Source organism: Nothoprocta perdicaria, unplaced genomic scaffold (genome assembly GCF_003342845.1).
Source record: "Nothoprocta perdicaria isolate Ctin4 unplaced genomic scaffold, notPer1 scaffold_342, whole genome shotgun sequence".
Classification (NCBI taxonomy): Eukaryota; Metazoa; Chordata; class Aves; order Tinamiformes; family Tinamidae; genus Nothoprocta; species Nothoprocta perdicaria.
In genome coordinates, this window is record NW_020455580.1 from 179,443 (window position 1) to 193,894 (window position 14,452).

Consider the following 14,452-nt stretch of genomic DNA (forward strand, 5'->3'; position numbering starts at 1 on the left):
GCTAACATCCCAAGTTACCAGTTGAGTTTCAAGTGGGATTGTTTTAAGTTGGTCCGGTCATAGTTAGTGGTTACACTGAAGATGAGGAGGAAGGTTCATCAAAATGAAGAAGCCTAGTCTGAATGCTGCTTTTCTGTGCAACTCCAAATGTCCCCTCCACACCCTTCTCCGAGAAACTCTAGCACCATCCAGCTCTCCCCACTGACGTGGCACTGTGTGACATTCGTTTCCCTGCTCGTGGAAGAGCCTTCTTGGGGGCCAGGACATGACGGTGTAAAATAGAAATATTTAGAATGTTAAGGCAACATCTTGTAGCTTTATGTCTTCTTGTGGGACACTTTCCAAGACTTTTCCCCTACTCTTCCTTGCGCTGTGGCCGTCCTAGCATCTTCTCATGTGAACTGTTCCCCTGTGCTTGGGGTGTTTTTTCTGGATAATAATCAGAATTTGTTATTTGCAGAAATTACACGGCAAGCCTCCGAGATCTTCCATCCACTTTGCTCCTCTAATAAGTTTGCTTTGTCAAAGTTGGTCTTTTTGGCACTGGAGCTCTTGCTTATGAAGAGGCTTTTGTTTAAACTTCTCATTTACTGTAAATTAAATCAACTTGACCTTGAGTTAGGAGTTATTCCATCGCTAATTCTGTATAAGATCTTTAGTACTTACCAAAAGCCCAATGTAATGCAGAGACATCTCTTGTTAATTCGATGAGTGTTTGCTGGAGAATCCTGGCAGATATTCCTGGGTGTGATGGCTAGATCTTATTGTCTGAATCAGTATTTGTTCTTCCATTTATACTTGGGAATTTAATCTCCCATAGGGACACAATTCCTGGCTGTCACTATAACAAAATCCCTTTCTCCATCGCGTATAACTGAGGGACAGGTTTGAAGCACAACTACCCTGGTAGAGTATTTGGGGGCTTTTCAGAAGACAGCAACAGCTGTTGGTGGCACTGATTTTCGTTCTAAATTTAAGAAAAGAGCATTTCTGCATGTATTTTGGGGGAGCGGGTTTGGCTGGCTTGGCCCGGCCCCTGCATCGAGGTCTTTGGAAGTGCAGCTTCAAAGCACCGAGCTGTTTCCTCCGCCCTCTCAGTCGGCTCATTTGGATGTAGGGATCGTCTGGTGGCTTTGTTTGTTTTCGAGACGGGTTTGGCACTCTTCCAGTTGCCGGGATCCCATGTGGGACAGAGCCGGTGCTGCACCGGCTGCCGCAGCACCCTTGGGAGCTGCAGCGCTTGTGGTGGCTGTCAGCACCTGGGAAACCTCACAACCAGGACAAAAAACACGTTGTATTTATAAAGCAACTTAACCCTGGGCTGCAGTTTGGACCTGCCACGCGCCTCCTGGTAGAGCTCATTTATTATAACAATCAACACGTGCTGCATTGGCGTAAGCAGGGGTCTGGTGTAAGTCATCCTGTTGGAAGCTACTTGGGAACAGTCAGCAGAGCCGCTTTGGTCCCCAGGTGGAGCTCAGCTGGCACGGCCCCAGCCCAGCAAGACCAGGTACCTCCGTCCTCATGTGCCCTCGTAGTGTTTGTTTGTGGTTTCCTTACTAAGCTCAAGAGACAGGTGGATGTTTGGAAGGGATAGTAAAGCTAAATATAGTACAGCTGTCACTTGTTGCTCTCTTGGGGAGTATCAAGTGGAGGCCTGTCCCGAAGTGTTTTGAGAGGAGTGGCAGGCTAGAAAGGGCTGGATGACCACAGCTCCCCTCCTGAGCATGAGATTTTGGAGCTAGCTGCACAGAAGAGTCCTTTGGCTCCGTGCACCACCCCTGCAAGCACTTCTTCCTTGCTTCCTTTCCTCCAGGAGCGTCCCCCCAACTGCCAAGCCAAGCACTGCTCGGGCAAACCCCTGTATGCTCATGATTTTAACGAGCTTAATCAATTCTCTGGATGTTTCTGTTGCAGTTTTTAATGTGTGCTGCTTCTGACATGATTTCTTCTTGCTCAGTGTAGTATGAAAGGAGCAATGATGTGACTTACTGAAGATTTCTGAGATTAATGTTTTTCTGGTGCTCTTTCCATTTCTGTTGTGCTTTGTACTGGGGAATAACTGCCATTTGTGCTGCCTCTTACTGTTCATAGAGCTCAACAGCTGCTTTTGCTTTTTGAGTTCTGCATTTGTACTTGTGACTGAATTGGCTTTTACAGATGCAGGGATTGCCTTTTTGCCAAACTGCCAAACCTTTATTGTTCCTGTGTTGTTCGAAGCTCTGCCAGCTTTTTCTGTAGTTCTTTTAGAACGTCACTACCATGTAGTTGTGAGATGTGTGCAGTTTCTGAATTCCTGTATCATATTTCTCCTTGCCAAGACATAGCTACTAAAGAGCCTGAAAGAGGACCCACCTTACCGTGGTGCCTCCCACTGCAGTGCTCTCCAGTTGCAAGTGTTGGTGGGAAGCACAGGTCCTTCAGCTTTTCCTTTTGTGTCTTCCAGGTGCATCCATTGTGGAGTTGTCTTTATGACCTTAGCCATGCTGAAAGTGCACATTCATGAGAAACACTGCGAAGTCTTCCACAAGTGTTCTTTTTGTCCGATGGCCTTCAAGTCAGCAGACAGCACCACAGCTCACATGACGAGCCAGCACCCAGCAGAGCCTCACAAGACTACTCAGTAAGTATTTTGTAGTTATCTGGAACTTCTTGCTTACCCTTTGCTGAGTAGCTCCAAAATTCCCCAATTCTATCCCGGGTTTTGTTATTATTTTTTATTATCTTATTATTAGTTTCTCTCTTTGTGAGAGAAGAAGAGCTGCTGCTTTGTCTAGTGACAGAGGTTCATCCCTAACTGTTCCCCACTCTCCTTGATAAGAGCATGGTCTTCTCGGGTAGGAGGAGAAGGAGCCAGGTGTGCAATAAAAGAGCCTTGACCATCACCTCTTTGTCCAGCAGGAGCCAGAGTGGCACCTGCTGGAAATGACTCCAGGATAACTGTTAAATCTGTCACTCCAAAGGAGGAGAAGAGTTATACCATGCACCACAAAATCACTAGAGAAAACCTCCTTTCCTTTTCCACTCCATAGCTTCCCCTTCCAAGCCTGGAGCTTGGCCTGAAAACGTGTGCCTTGAGGCTGTGGAAAGCTCAGATGGGAAGTAATATGTTTGAAGCTGCTCCCATGTATCTACACTTACTTACACGTAGGTAGTTATGCAGATGCATCTAAGCAAACTTATTTTTGGAAAACTGTGGTAGGTACCTGAGGCACTCTTTTGTTCTTCCCAACAAGCTAATGGTTCAGTGGTCCATGTGGGTGCGAGCTGACAATAAACCAAGAAGGCAGAGCTCATCGGAAACGCAAAGTTGCTGAGAGAGCTCTTTCCACTGTCATCTTGAGAAAAATAAGCACGAGAGCGTTTACTTTTTTGTTTTTTCCTTTTAATTTCTCCAGGGTGATCTACAAATGCTCTTGCGAGACTGTCTTTAACAAGAAGAAGCTGCTCCAGGAGCACTTCCAGCAGAATACCAACAAGCTGCTAGTGGGAGTGTTTAAGTGTCCGCAGTGTCAGCTCGTGTATATGCAGAAACAGCAGTTGATGCAGCATGTTAAGGTAGGTGACGGCCACCAGCTTACTGAGGTGAGGTTGTGTATTCTGAGCCCGTGGAGAGTTTGCAGCACCTGTGAAAGGGGATGGTTGGAAGAAGCAGCAAGTTCAGATTAGTGGAAAAATACGTTACAAAAACTTCTAGTCCTCTGGAAACATCATGTTAGTTGGTAATAGTACAAGCAGTTATTTATACCAGGGATTTGGAAAGCACTTCCAAGCCTGCCTTTCCCTCAATTGTAGCACATATTCCAAGAAGCACTGCAGTAATTTCACTACCATTCGTAACACTTTTATACATCTGAAAAGCCTGTTATTTTCCACATTTCCACATTTATTGTTGTTTCCGTCAGTGCGGCTCTATGTACAGCTATCCAACAATGCTGCCATGGAAAACCTCTTGGAGGAGTTGCAGTGGCATTTCTGGAAAGGAAGAGCTTGTAAAGCATTATTTGCCTTTGATCGGAGAGAATAGTGACATAATTGTTTAAATCATGGATTTCCTTTTGTGTATACTTGTGCTTTAAAAAGCAGGAAGATTGGTTGCCTACTCCCAAAAGAGAAAACCACTCAAAACTGCCTCTTTGCTCTTCCCCCCTCTGCCTTTAACTTGCAAATCTGGGATTGCTTTCCCTGTCTTAATGAGTTAAAATATGAAGCCCTCCTGTGAAGCTGATGATTACTAATTATCCCCTATTATAGCAGGGAAAATAGAGCTGATATTAAGGGCGGAACTTCCAAAGAGTCTTTCAAACCTAGTGCTATTAAATGAGCTTGAGGCGCACAACTTGCTGCAGCTCGCTGGCAAATTGCAACCCCAAGCATCAGCCTGCAGCAGCTTGTGCCCTGCTGCTCCGACATCTCGAAGGCAAAACTTCTGGCTTTTAACCTCAAGGCCACATTTTGACCATTGTCGGGTCTGTGAAGAAGGTTTCTTGCAACTCTGCAACTGAAGAAGGATTTGGGGCTGTTGCAGAATAATAATTGCACAAGCCGATCTCTTTTCCTATCAGATCGGGCTCCTTTATGCAGTATCAAAATCATAGTAGGTGTTCTCTGATTTGTGCCCACAAAAAACATAAAGAAACCTCGTGCCTTCATGTTTTTTCTGCCTTTCTGTTGTTAAAATACAGAAGTAGTAGTTAGATGGTCTGGTCACCATTATTGTCTCTGCAGTAAAATCAGTTTGCTTTTCCATGCTGCTTTTTTTTAAATATTTTTTTTTAATCATTTTCTCTCCTTCCTGTGGTGTAATAGCAGGAGGAATGGACAAGTGGGTATTAATGTGTTCTCTGCCCATAAAACACTCCCTAGCTTTCCACACGGGGAGAAATGTGAAGGGTTCATATTGCCCTAAGCAACCTGCTGTGCCGTGGGGATGGCTGTCGTTCCCCTGCAGCTGCATGAATCGTAGAATCACAGAATGCTTAAAGTTGTGGAAGGGACTTCAGAGGTCACCTAGTCCAACCCCCCTGCTCACGCAGGGTCACCTGGAGCACGGGGCACAGGCTGCGTCCAAGCGGGTTTTGAAGGTCTCCAGAGAAGGAGACTCCACAGCCTCTCTGGGCAGCCTGTGCCAGGGCTCTGGCACCCTCACTGTCAAGATCTTTTCCTTAAGTTCCTGTGGAACTTTTGGTGCCTCAGCTTGTGGCCGTTTCCTCTAGTCCTATCGCTGGCCACCACTGAAAAGAGGCCGGGCTCTCCTCCTCACTGCCTCCCTTGAGGTATCTATAGACACTGCCCAGGTCCCCCCTCAGCCTTCTCTTCTCCAGGCTGAACAGGCCCAGCTCTCTCAGCCTTTGCTCCTAGGGCAGATGTTCCAGGCCCCTGATGATCCTCACAGCCCTGCGCTGGGCTCTCCAGCAGCTCCACATCCCTGTGAGGCGGCTCGTGCGGACAGCGGCTGGCTCAGGTGCAGAGCAGATGAGGCCGACCTTGTGTTTTGAAGTTTTTGCTTGGTGTCTCACCCAAGCCAAGACTTCCAAAGGCCTGGGGCTTTTGTGTGTTGAAACTTTACCCATTATGAATTACTGCGCACAATTAAACCTCTAAATTATCCTTTTGTGTGGATGAACCATTGCTGTTCCTAGGGGAATGTCTTGAGGTTTTGTTGGTATGTTGCTGTTTTATTTGCTTTTGCTTTCCCACAGCTCTTTGTTTCTGGGTTCTTTGCTTTATGTTCAGTTTTCTTTGTTGAAATAACTTCTGGAGAGACTTTGGGTTTTGGCCTGTTGAATGGCCAGGAAGCCTGAAGACACATTCCTTATAAAGCTGCTTTTTGGCTAAATGCTTGGTTTTATTTTTAAAGGAGCAAAGTCTTGAACTGTGAAAATATACATAGCGGTATATATGGAATTGTACAAAGTAGGGTTGCAGAAACCGTGAGAAGTTGTCTTTTTCCTTGAGCAAAGACCAAGCAATTTTGGAGGCCCCAAGAAAACAACAAACATTTTGTTTAGAGTTTACCAGCTCCCTGTCTTCCTAGCATTCAGACTCTTGAAATAATCATAATTAACATTGCTCTTTCATTACATCTTCCTTTTTAAAAAAAAAAAAAAAAAAAAACAGAGTTCTCGTCCAAAATGTTGAACAGACAGCACCAAGGAGCTGCTGCTGTCATGCAGGAAACATAAATAAGAGCTTTGTGTTTCTGTGGGAAAATCTCTGGTCAGGCAAAGCTTTAAAAGCAGTTTCATGGAGAAACAGGAAGATCTACTGGGGCAACACAGTAGACTTATGAACATATACATATAAACATATTGTTTTTAGGGCGCTTAGGTTATTTAAATGATAAATATTATAATGCACCTCAGTTTAAAAACATATAACGTACAAATGCCATGTTTGATTTAATTATTATTGTTATCCAGGGTGTTCACGGAGTCCCCCAGAATCCTGAGGAGCTCATAAACTTTCGACAGAAGTCTGAGAAAGCATCGAGGAACCAGGTTCACACCTCACCAAAGGATCTGTCCGTAGCCAATGGGACTTCCCACTCCTCCTTCACGAGGAAGGACATGAGGCTGGACCGCAATCCTGAATCCAAGTCCAGACTGAGAAGAAGTGGTTGGACTTGTAAGGAATGTTCGCAGTGGATCCCTGATCGGGAAACCTACGTATCCCACATGAAGAGAAACCATGGAAGGGTAAGGACACAAATGAAACACTTGAGCTGTGTAACAAGATCCTTTTAGTAACAGAGTCTGATAATGATGAATATTTGGAGCAAAAGGAACGGGGAACATGTCCGTCAGCTCAGTGAGTAGTGAGAGGAGGGCCAGAATGAAACAGTAAGAGACATAAGGCCCACCTTATCTCCTTGATAGTATGTCCAACAGCCAGCGTGCCTCATCCTTTTTTGCTCTTCCTTCTCCCACAAGTATCTAGTATCAGGCTTCATCGTCTGCCTCTTTGAGTGAGTGAAGAGAGAGTTGCATCTTTTCAACAGAGAGCAGCACCAGGTTTTCTTCTGCGTCTTCCTAAGTTGTATTTACAGCTTCCCTCAGGAGATACTGTTCTTCTAGTAGGGCAATGTTGGTGATGATACAGACCTACCCCGTGAGCCAGTGCAGCGTAGCAGGGACTGTATTCTGAGCAAAAATGTAACTGGGAGTACGGTTGTAGTTACGTTAAGAAGTGACCTAAACGAATCGAACACCAAGTTAGGGAAGGAGATGGAATTCCTCTCATCAAAGTTTTGTTTGCTGAGTATTGCAGGACGTCTGACTGCGGATGATCCCTGTAATTGCCAAACTCACTGTGCAGAGTTGACATTTTAGGAAGTGTAAATCTCAATTTTGGTGTTTTTATACTGCTGAAACCTTGTATTACTTTGACCTAGTTCTGTCAAGCTAATTCTCGCTCGCTCACAGAGCATAGGCCAAGATGTCGTGTGCAGCCAGTTTTCTTAGCACTTTGGCATCAGGACTTCTCATTTGATGCACTGAGTCACTCTTATTTCGCGGCGCCTGTGCGGAGCCTGTGGAATTCTGGATCGCCACCCACGATTTCCTCTAGCTTGAACTGGGGGGTGTGAGATTGTGCATTTGCTAAATGTCCAGAGGAGAAGATTGAGTTCTGGTGAGACCGCTGGATTCCCCGTTTGACTTCTCCAGAAGTAGGAAATTAGCCAAACAGTTGTTTAATACGCACGTTCATTCATTCATTTAAAAAGACCAGAAAGACCTGAATGTGGATTATGACAGTGGATTATGCCAAGGGGCGTAATTTCAGATAGATGTAGGAAAAGAAAGATGTTACCTAGCGGGCAGAGTTAAATTGGGAGACATAAATAACTGGGTGCAAGTGGGACTGTCCGATGCTCTCTAACATCCTACTTTTTTATTATGTGGAAATGAGAGGAAAGAGAAGGGTAAGTTAACCTGTCTCATCTGGGGAGAGAGGACAAGAGTTTTACCTCATCTTAGTAGAGCAGAGATGGTGCCTGGTATTATCAGTTTCTTTCTCTCTGTTTGGTTCCTGCCGAAACGACTGGCAGGAATCCAGAGAGCAGAACGTTTCTCAGAAGGTTCTGTGCAAGTCAGGGCTGGAGATCATTTTGTGGCCGCCGAATTAATTCCGGAGGGTCCTGTAATGGAGTGAACCCACAGCAGGAGTAATTAATGCAATTCCTATTCAAAAAATAGAGAGAAAAATAAATAAATAGAGTCAGGTGCTTTAAGTTCTCCTGATTTCTAGAAAACCACTGCTAGTGGTTTTCTCCTGTCTTAGATTACATTAGTCTTACATTAATGCCTTACATTAGTCTACTGTTGGGCTAAGTATATGTGAGACACCAAATTTGGACGATCTCTATGAGTGGAAGAGGAATTTCTTTTGCAAGTGAGAGGCGAGGTCCAAGGGAATAGCACGGGTATGGTAGAATCCAGTCAACGTCTTCCATCTCCCGTTTATTAAAAGATGCTTCTATTCTTCTGCCAGCCTATGAAGAGATATCCGTGTCGACAGTGCGAACGCTCATTCAATGCCTCCAACAGCCTGCGTAGACACATCCGCAATAACCACGACACAGCAAAGAAAGTTTACACTTGCTGGTAAGTCCTTAGTGGCCTTCTTCAAACTGAGTTTCAGCGACAGGTTGGACGTTCATGCCCTTCGTAAGGGATCGTGTCAGTTCCAGTCTACTCCAGGCTATGAATACTGAGGGAGAATGGGAAGATGAATGTGTTAAACATGAGAGACTTGGTGGCTGAAGTCCTTGGTTTTGGCTGCAAAATTCTCTTTGGAAACACAGGGTAAGATCTGATTTGAGATCTGCAGGTGCAAAATGAGAGTTATATTGCATGCTTTTGTGAATTGGCCAGTAAAATAGTGGACCGGTCTTATGTTGTTTCCTAGTTTGTGTAATCATGCTTCACTGCTGTGCCCTCCCCATGGGGAAAAAAAGTGGGTGCAAAAATGGTACAACAGGGGTATAAAAGACCAACAAATCAAGGCACTTGATCTAGCCACCAGTCTTTGCACAAGCACAGCTGGCTGCACAAGGTGTAGGACAGGATTAAGCCTGCTGGATTTCCTTGGAAGGATGGACTTCAGAATTGGAAAATGGATTTGGAGATTTCCAGTGAGTTTTGTCAATCAGCAATGGGTGAAAATCACTGCCAGTGAGACTATTTTAGCCTCAAATGCCATCTCGTTTCAGGAAGATGCGCAATGCTTATAAAAATGCCATAAGTCACACACAAAGCATTGACAGCTCCCCGATTACTCTCTCATTTTGAGTCATCCCCCTGAAAAACAATTAAAGCACATTTCTGCTTGTAGGGAAGTTTCCTGTGACATAGGTTGTGGTATTAGAGGCTTAACTGAAATTTTGGTTCAGTGCAAGTTCTAAGACGATGCTATCTATTTGCTGCAATTAAAATTACTAAAAGCCTATTCTGAAGAGTATCTCCCTCATGTGCTTGGTTTCTGTGGACATCACTGTGAGCCTAAGTAGCTTTTAATAATGGTGGAAGTGCTGACGACACCATTAAGCCTGACAGGAGTAAGTTCCCCATGCATTTTTGAGCCAAGACTTCTGAGCTTATGATTTACAAGACATGACTTGGCATCTTTGGAGAAGACGAAACATGAGCTCCCAGTGTGTTTTGTTCCACAATAAGTTTGTAGGCAGTGGTTTATGGAGTTACGCACACCCGGTTTGTATAAATCCGCAACGCCTTGCTCAGAAGAAGCATTTGTATGGAAGTGCATAATAGCCTGCAGCTTGCCAGCCTGTCCTGTGCATTGGCTTGTATAGATGCAGGAGTTCGGGTTTTCTGTTGTTTTTCAGAACAGGCAATTGGGGATGCAAAACTTCACCCAAGCACCCAAAGTCATATCTACCCACCTATCATATCTACAGGAAAGAAGACTCAACGACACCTTCAAATGAACTGTGATTGTGTTCAGTTCTCCAGCTTGTAATTACCCCGTCTCAAAATGCACCCATGAAGTCTTAATTAGCTAGTGTTTGTGTTCTTTTGCATTATAGCAGTGACAGACTTACTGAGGTCAAGGCACCCTTCACGTTAAACCTCTTCCTTGAAACACTTGTCCCAGCACCTTCAGCGGCTTCTCTTTGTGTGCAAGGTCTTCTCTTTGGTTTTCTCGTTGTCATCTGATTGACTTTGGTGTGTCTTGATACCACCTGTGGTTGTTCTTCTGCTTATTTGCATACCCCATCTTTAATTGCCCTCAGAGTCACCTCCAAACATCTTCATGCTTGGGCACGTTAGAACCAAGGAAAGCCTCTACAGCGGTGGATGGGGATCTTTGCCCGTCTGGTCTTTACCTAGCTGCTGTTTTCCACAATCCTTGTGTTTCTCAGCGGGTTCAATCCCTAGTTTGTCCAGCTTTGTTGCTGCTACTGACACATCCTCTCATCCTTTTAAATTCTTCCTCTGGCTGCTTCCTTCCATTCTTAAATGGAAATGGCCTTCTATCTTTCTTTGCGTTCTGACACCTATTTTCGTTCTCCCTACTAGACCTTGTATCAGTCTTGCTACTCACTCTTGTTCCCTTCAGAGGTTTTAGTGCCTTGACTTCATGTCAGCCCCTCTACTCCTGGATATTTCCTTGTGAAATACAGAAATATGAGTAAATTTCTCATTCATCTGTCCTGCAACATGCTTTCTTGTAGGCCATCTCCCCCTTGCTTTGACATTTCAAGCTGTAGGGTTTTTTGTTTGGTTGGTTTTTTTGCCCTCTGCTCCCTGTCCTGCTTAGGTCTCTGCCTTCTGTTAACTTTGTAGGGAGAAATTAGGGATGGTGGATTTGCCTGAATGCCCTGCTGCCAAGCTTGCCACTGGAGTAATGAAGGTTAGGAAAGCATCTTTCTCTCCCTACATGGGAAAGAGTCCAAATTGGAGCAAACTGCAAAATAATTGGGTGTTTTGTCTTATTTTTTTTCTTTTTTTCCATAATTCATTTGGTTATTGTTATCGGAGCTGGCTCTCATTTTCCAAGTCTTAAGTACAGACTGTCTAGAACGCTTGATTTTAGAAATGTTTATTTTTGATAAATACTACATAATAGCCTTTCTTATTACCTCTGTGAGGGAGAAAAATCCCATCATTATTAAATATTGATTTATCATCCAAGTGGTTTCAGTTAAAAACCAGAAATATTCAGTGAGCATGTCTGCCTTTTCACATCATTACTGACTGTTGTTTAATTTTCGTCTAGTAAAGAAGGTAGACGATCAGTAGGGAACTTCTTTTAAAAATTTTCTTTATTGCCCAGAGGTTCTTCGCGCTCTGTCTGCTGCTTTTCAGCCCTTGTTGCCCACATTTCAGTTGTAATTTATGTGCTTGACAGGAGTCTTGTCTTGCTTTCCTTATTTCTCGTGTTGATGCGTAGGCCTAACAGGCCTTCCCAACATCACGAAGCGAAGAGTTAGAGGTGGACCTTGGGTGTCCCAACGCCTCAGTGAGTCCGGTAGGGACTTGGCAGTGCTGCAGGGATTTTTGCTTTCCTTTACTGTGGCTGCAAGACCTTCTTCCCAGTAGGACATTGTTTAGTAAAGGTTAGCAGATGACACTGGTCACACCTCCTTTGGAAGGTTCAGCCATGATCTTGCAGAGCTGTAGAATCCCACCAAGTCTTAACCTATATATATATATATACGAGCTACATATTTGCAAGTGCTTTTAACTACCTTATCGTTATCAAGGCTGCAAGTTTAACAGTGTTACAAGAACTTTGTGTGTTACGATGGTCTGGGGATGAGATACTACTCTGGTGCTTGGGACAGCTGGATGCTGAACTTGGGTCACACGAGTCACGAGGGCCCTCTGTGTGCTGATTTCGCACCTGGTTTCTTTTTACCTGAGAGTGAAATTGCTCCCATCACCCTTTTTCCATCTCGGTTATTTATCTTGTGCCAGTGTAATGTGTGTCACAGTGGGCCTCGGCACTGCTGCTCCTGGTATTTATTTGGTAATGTACCATAAAGATGTACCCTATTTTCTTTCTTCATGCTTATTCTGAACTGTTGTTGACTTCCGTTAGGGATAATGTTTTATTATTAGTACACCAATTTGCTGCATATTTTGGTAATCTTAATAGTGCATTTCTCCCCAGCTTCTGTCTGTAACGACAGCTGTTGGTTTGACACCTAACTAAAGGCTCTTTGTATGGAAATGAGCAGCTAGGCCTCTGCTTTAATATTTTTCCTCTTTTTGTGTTTCCAAGGTACTGCACAGATGAAAACCAGACATTTCCTCAGCCGTTCATGCTGGAGAACCACATCAGTCTCATGCATGGCATCAAAAACCCGGACTTATCCCAGATGGCCAAAGCAAAAGTTCCGGAGGGGGACGCAGCAGAAGTAACTGATACATTTTCATTGAAACATAAATATTCCTGGTCGGGTAGCTGTTCCCTTAGAGAGTCTCATTGAGGTGCAGCCTTGCAGCAGCAAAGCCCACTTATCCACGCAGCAGATTTCCTTCCTGTTCTCTAAACTCTCAAACTCAAAATGAACTTGATTTCTTTTTGACACCACTGTGAGCAGAAGTGAGAGTGCAGCTGCAGCAACACTGGGGCAGAGTGTATTGCATTTTTTTAAGATTCTCTTGAGTGTGAGACCCAGTGCCTTGGTGGCCTTTTGTCAGTCTTTTACGTAACCAGATCTAATTTAGGTTTTTAATTGCCCTGATTTTCCTCTGTCTGGTGTATTCTGTTTCCTTGAGGTCCAGTAGCCTCATACAATTTTTCCTCTTTTCTGCCTTGCTTTTATTGTTTCCTACATAAATATTCCTTTTCCATTTAAGAATTTTATTAGACCTGCTACGTAGAAGAACTGTGTTTCTCCAAGGTAGAACCGGGCAAATTTATTCAACAAATGTTACCATTCAACTAATTTTCTTTTGGATTGGATTGGGGAGGGAAGAGAGGTTGCCTGCATGAGTTTCTTTACTCTGTTTATAAAAAGTAAAGTAGAAGTAGGTTTTCCTTATCCATTATTAGTTATCATTTATTTGTACTGCAGTACAGAGGGATCTCAACCATGATTGACTCCCCACTGTATTTATGCCATATATTTGTGTGGTGCCTACAAGCCTGCTGACATGGAAACACATGGAATGCCCTTCCAGGGCTGCTAGCTGCTTCCGACAGCAGAGCAGAGCTGCTTCAGGGCATCCTTGGCCAAAGCTATGGACAGACAGGAGCTTCCTGGGCCTCTCCCTGGGTCTACAAGCACAGCCCTAACTGTGCCTTAAGCAAAGACATAGGTAACAGAATGCAGGCGAGCAGCCCTCAGGGTTACGATCACCATGTCCCCCAGCAGTGACCGCTCAGCAGGCTGCTTCTCATCCCATTTCCCTTTTCTCACTCTTCTTGCCTTCCTCGTCACATTCAAATCCTTCCTCCCCATCACATCTCCGTACAACCAGACCCGCTCAGATCTCCCAACTCATGCAGCAGGATAGCAGCTGGGCTGCTGCATCTTGGGATGAAGGTGCAAGCAGTTGGGATAGAGCTTGCAATGAGCTCGGAGGTGTCAAGGTGCTTGCAGGAAAGACAACACAGTGGGAGATAATCTAGAAGTGGCTTCATTTCAGTTTGTAACAAAACAGCAATGTGTTTTTCCCAAAAAAGCCTTTAGATACGTGTCTGGAATTGAGCAAGCTACGGTGCTTGCTCTGACACGTTGCTAGCACAATGCAGTAACTCTCATATCTTATTTTTAAGGCAAAATCTCCAAAGAGGATGTCAGCAGACGAGCTGGGTCAGGCAGAGACCACGGCAGGTTCAGACGGGCCACCAGCCAAGAAACTGAGAGCGCACTGGAGATGTGCCAAGTGTGGATTTGCGACAGACATCAGCGCTGAATTTCAGCAGCACATACCTCAGCACAAGACGGACAGCTCCACATACCAGTGCTTGTTCTGTGGCTTGTGCTACACGTCTCAGATCTCCCTGAACAGGCACCTCTTCATTGTTCATAAAGTGAAAGACGAAGAGGAGGAGGAGGAGGAGGATGACGACGACGATGACGATGAAGAGCAGGAGGAGGGAGAAGAGGAGAGGGAGGAATTACAAGCAGAGGCAAGTGAGAATGGACATGAGGGGTATAATGGTGAGATGAACACTACGGTGGAAGATGACAGCCTGAAATGCAAGGAGCGCAAGAGTGACTCGGCTCTTTGTGAACACAGTCAGACGTGTGGCATGGAGGGGCCTAATAGCACCTCTCAGAGCAATCATTCAAAGTCTCTTAAGACTTAAACAACAACAAAAACACCTTTTGGTTGTTTGGGGTTTACTGTTTGTTTGTTTGGGGGGGAATTACTCACAATACCAGGTGGGGATGGGGCAAACCTTTTAAGTATTCTGTTGGTTTCTCGGGGTGGACGTTGCTTTCCGTTAACTTCTATTTGTAAGGGAAATT

At 44.6% G+C, this 14,452-nt stretch overlaps 1 protein-coding gene across 1 annotated transcript in view; it reads left to right on the plus strand.

The window, feature by feature from the left end:
- Positions 1–14,364, plus strand: part of ZNF592 (zinc finger protein 592) — a 33,242-nt gene extending 18,878 nt beyond the window's left edge. The window contains exons 4-9 of the mRNA XM_026043930.1: positions 2,447–2,623; positions 3,399–3,558; positions 6,423–6,698; positions 8,494–8,606; positions 12,250–12,385; positions 13,753–14,364. Coding sequence (XP_025899715.1) covers positions 2,447–2,623; positions 3,399–3,558; positions 6,423–6,698; positions 8,494–8,606; positions 12,250–12,385; positions 13,753–14,289 — 1,399 coding nt within the window. The 3' untranslated portion in view covers positions 14,290–14,364. The remainder of the gene's footprint in view (positions 1–2,446; positions 2,624–3,398; positions 3,559–6,422; positions 6,699–8,493; positions 8,607–12,249; positions 12,386–13,752) is intronic.
- The last annotated feature ends 88 nt before the right edge of the window (positions 14,365–14,452 follow it).